Here is a 4031-nt window from a genome sequence, read left to right as displayed (position 1 = left end):
GGTGGCCCAGAAGGCTCATAGTTCATCAGTTTCCAATACACCATCTGACGTCCTCTTTTCGTTTTCACTTCGCCTTTTGCCCCTCCCAGCCCCCCCCTCCCCAGAAGAGCCCTCCCCGGGCCCCGCCGGGCGCAGCTCCACTTCCGGCGTGCGGAGGCGGTGACAATCTGAGCGGCGCAGGCGGCGCTGGGAGGTGGCCGTTGAGAGGGGCGTTAGCGGTTCCGTTTTATGGCCTCTCTCCCGCCCCGCTGGGCCGGCTCGGGCAGCGGCAGTGCCGGTGGTGGTGGACTAGCAGGAGGGCTGTGCGGAGCGCCGGGAGAGCGCAGCATGTGAAGCGGGAGCCCACCGCGCGGGGAAAAATAAAAAGGGGATCCTCCTGCGCGGCTAAAGCCAGGCGGACAGTCCGTCGGCATGGCTACGACGGCGGAGCTCTTCGAGGTGGGTTTTCAGCCAGTGGAGAGGGAGGGTAAGGGAGTCCGGGGACTGGTCCAGGCGCTCCCCGGGCCGGCTGCCCCTACCGTGGGGTGGGGGGTGGGGGAAGCACCTGTGAGAGGGGGCTGGGGGAGGGGACGGCCGGGGAAACACGAAATGGGGGAGGGGTGTCTTTGGGACTGTGGAGGGCGGCGAGGGGCTGGGTCCCTGAGTGGGAGGGGGCTGCATCTCTCCGAGACAGCTTGATCAACTCTTCTGTAACTCTTACGGGGGTATGGGAATGTGGAAAGGCTGACGTCCTGATTCGAAGAAGCCTCCAGATCACTGGAGGAAATGGGAAGGGCTGACTACGATACAGGAAGGAAGGAAGGGAAAATGACAGCGGCCTCCAAGTTGGGGAAACCTCGGGGCTAGTTTGTTGAATCCCTGAATACTGTTACTTATCGGAGAGCCATCCAAGCTTTAAGTGACCCCCCTGGCATTTTGACTCTGAGTTGAGATTCATGTTTTTGTATTGTACATTTCTGGGCTGGAATTGGTCATTTTAGTTGTAGTAGAAGCAGCATGAACGTAGACAGTACATCTCTGTGGAAATTCTGTCTTTGGGAGGGGCCTACTTTCCTCCTATTAAACTAGAGAGAAACGCAAAGTTGTTCACTCACTGGTGTTTTAAGGATGCTAAAGAGCATTAATAATAGTAATGATAAAAAAATAGTGCTAGTGTTTATATAGTGCCTGTGTACCAGGCACTGTGTTAAGCGCTTTACAATTGTTATCCCGTGATCTTTACAACACCGGGGGGGGGGGGGGGGGGGGTTGGTGCTATTTGTTTATCCCCATTTTACAGTTGAGGAAAATGAGGCAAACAGGTTAAATGACTTGCCCTAGGTCACACAGCTGGAAAGTGTCTGAGGTTGGATTTGAATTCTGGTCTTCCTCACTCCCAAGTCCACCGGGCCACTTAGCTGCCCAAGACATCATAAAACCTCACTGCTGCTAGGGTTTAACAGTCAGAAGTTAGCATAATCAAATGTAGTCACCATATCACTTAGAGGTTTGTTGGTTGTTTTTTTTTTTTTTGACTTGATAGGATGTAAGGGTGGTATTTATAAAATAGATTGGGTTCTTCACCTGTGAAACTCTATTTTTACTGATTTCCTCCTGGAAAAATAAGAAAAAATAAGTGAAAGACAGCGGAAGAACTATTTTGTACTGGAGACTCTGTGCAATTTATATTTGGAAAATTTGTGCAGCAGCAAGAAATTATGTTCTTCCTCTGAATTATAATTTTTGTTATTTCAAATTCAAAACCTCAAGTACTGAGTTTTGCCAGATGAAATTTACTCACAAAATTGCTATTTTTTTTCTCTCAAATCAGTTTGGCTACATAATTCATGTAGCTACATAATTCCTCATATCACAAGAGGAATATTATCACTTGACATTTAATATGATACAGTCTTTAAACATCAGATTAATTTTATTATGTTAAACAGCCTCATGCCATCTGATAAGGCAGAAGACCTTGTAGTCATGCTAGCTAGTTAAGTGGGTTTTAAAAAAAATTTTTTTTAAACTATATGCAATTTGAAAGAGGGAAAGTATTTGTAAAGTTACTTGAGGTGCCTAGTTTCAGCTTGTCAAAATTTGTGGTTTTCAGCAAATCAGAAATATGCAAGATAGCATTTGACTGATGATTATTTTATTTGTGATTTGACAACTCCTGTTGGATTTATTCTTGGAACTTGGCAATTACTGGATCTGTTCTTGGCACTTAGGTTACAGGTTAAAATGAGTATTTATATTATCTACAAATACTTAGTCAAGTGAGCCTTCCTGATTTCACTGAAAATATATTTAGGTGGTGATTTTTTGGTTTTGTTTTTCTTAAAAAAATGTCTCTCTTGTCTTGGAACTTGTCATTTAAGGGATATAACATCATAGAGCATTATTCTGCCTGATATTACCTAGTGATGATAGCAGCAGGATGTTTGTGTGAGTCCAAAGTCTTAAAGCGATCCTACATATAAAGCTTCATTTTAACTTTTGTTTTTTTTCTTCTTTATATTAGCTTTCCGCTTCATCAGTTTAAACATTTTTAAAAGTCATTTTTAATGTTTACATTTGATTCTGAAGAATTATTTTAGTAATTTAATGTTGGAAAAACATTTTATAACAGTAAAAAAAATCAAAACAATTTTTCATTGGTAAAGTAAATTTTTTTTATTTAAGAAACTAAAGCTTAATTGATATTCTTATCTCTCCTCAGAGGGACTTAAAGCTTTTTATCTACATTTCCTTTTCTCTTGTCATCACCAACAAGAGTTTCATTTTTGTAGTCTAGAACTGTGAAATTCCTCTCATAATAACCTCATATCACCACAGTCTCTAGTCGCTCTTCTCCTTGTTTTCCCAGGATATTCACTCTATACGGCCTCACTTTTCCTCCTTCACAATCTCTGTCCTTTAGTTAACCAGTTCAATTTTACACCGCCCTCCTGAATCCTTTGCTTAATCATTCTCTTGTTGCTACCCTTTTTCCAAACACTAACCTAGACTTCCCAGAAAAGATTGAGTTAGTTGTAAGTTTCCTCATCTTCCAGTTCCACACTTCAAGTCACCGCAGCGTAACTCCCTGTCCTATCCTTACTGGCTCTATGAAACGGCCCTTACGGCTAGTACCAAACACCCCCGCACATTTGTAGCTTTGATTCCCTTCTTTACTGTTTTCTTTCGCAGGTTTGCCCTTGCTGTCTTCCTTCACATCACAGTCGTCCTAGTCTAGAATCTCATCACTTCTTTCTCCTTAATTTTCAGTCTCCCGTTATCCATCGATTCCTTCTGTATTGCCTTGAAAACAATGTGCAGATTTGCATTCAGTGCCCTCATCCTTTCAAAAACCTCTTTTTTACCAGTATTCCTGTTGAGAGGCAATAAAGGAGTGAGCTGTGGTAGTTGTTGTTGTTCATACTTTGTTTTTGGAAGAACATCAGTGACATCATGGGTGAGCATCAGTGACATCATGGGTGAGCATCAGTGACATCATGGGTGAGCATCAGTGACATCATGGGTGATGTCTTAACTTGCTTGTGAATTGGCTCAGCCTCACTCTCTCTTCCAGTCATTGAAGTCCAGTGGCAAGACAGAAGTCAAGATGACTGGTGAAGGTCTGAGATGCGGTGGATGACCTTGGTGTCTTCATTACCTGACTCACCTCAGTGCTCCATAGTGCCTGCTTCAGTTGTCTTCATGGTCGTTGGAGCAAATTGTTCTCATCTGTCCATTCTATTGGTGGAAGTCTTCATGTGCTTAGGGTAGATATCTCCCTAACTTACCAGCAGGTTTGAGGCCTGTTGGTTACCCTCAGCCTGGTTTAGGCCGCCTGCCAAGATGCTTTTACTGGGGTGTGGCCACTGTACATTCTACAGCTTCTTGGAGCCACAGGTTGGGTGAAGATAGACAGCAAAGACAGATGAGCACCCCTGAAAAGCAAGCCCTCACACCAGAAGTGCTAGTCCTTCCTGAACACTCCATATACCCCATGAGATCAAATAAAGTAGATAGGAGTAAGGATAGGGCCTGGACCTATGATTTCATTA

At 43.8% G+C, this 4031-nt stretch overlaps 1 protein-coding gene across 1 annotated transcript in view; it reads left to right on the top strand.

The window, feature by feature from the left end:
- The first annotated feature begins 139 nt into the window (after nucleotides 1-139).
- Nucleotides 140-4031, top strand: part of EXOC5 (exocyst complex component 5) — a 64891-nt gene continuing 60999 nt past the window's right edge. Inside the window, exon 1 of the mRNA XM_036735556.1 lies at nucleotides 140-438. Coding sequence (XP_036591451.1) covers nucleotides 412-438 — 27 coding nt within the window. The 5' untranslated portion in view covers nucleotides 140-411. The remainder of the gene's footprint in view (nucleotides 439-4031) is intronic.

Source organism: Trichosurus vulpecula, chromosome 8, assembly GCF_011100635.1.
Source record: "Trichosurus vulpecula isolate mTriVul1 chromosome 8, mTriVul1.pri, whole genome shotgun sequence".
Taxonomy (NCBI): domain Eukaryota; kingdom Metazoa; phylum Chordata; class Mammalia; order Diprotodontia; family Phalangeridae; genus Trichosurus; species Trichosurus vulpecula.
This window is presented reverse-complemented; position numbering and strand designations above follow the sequence as displayed.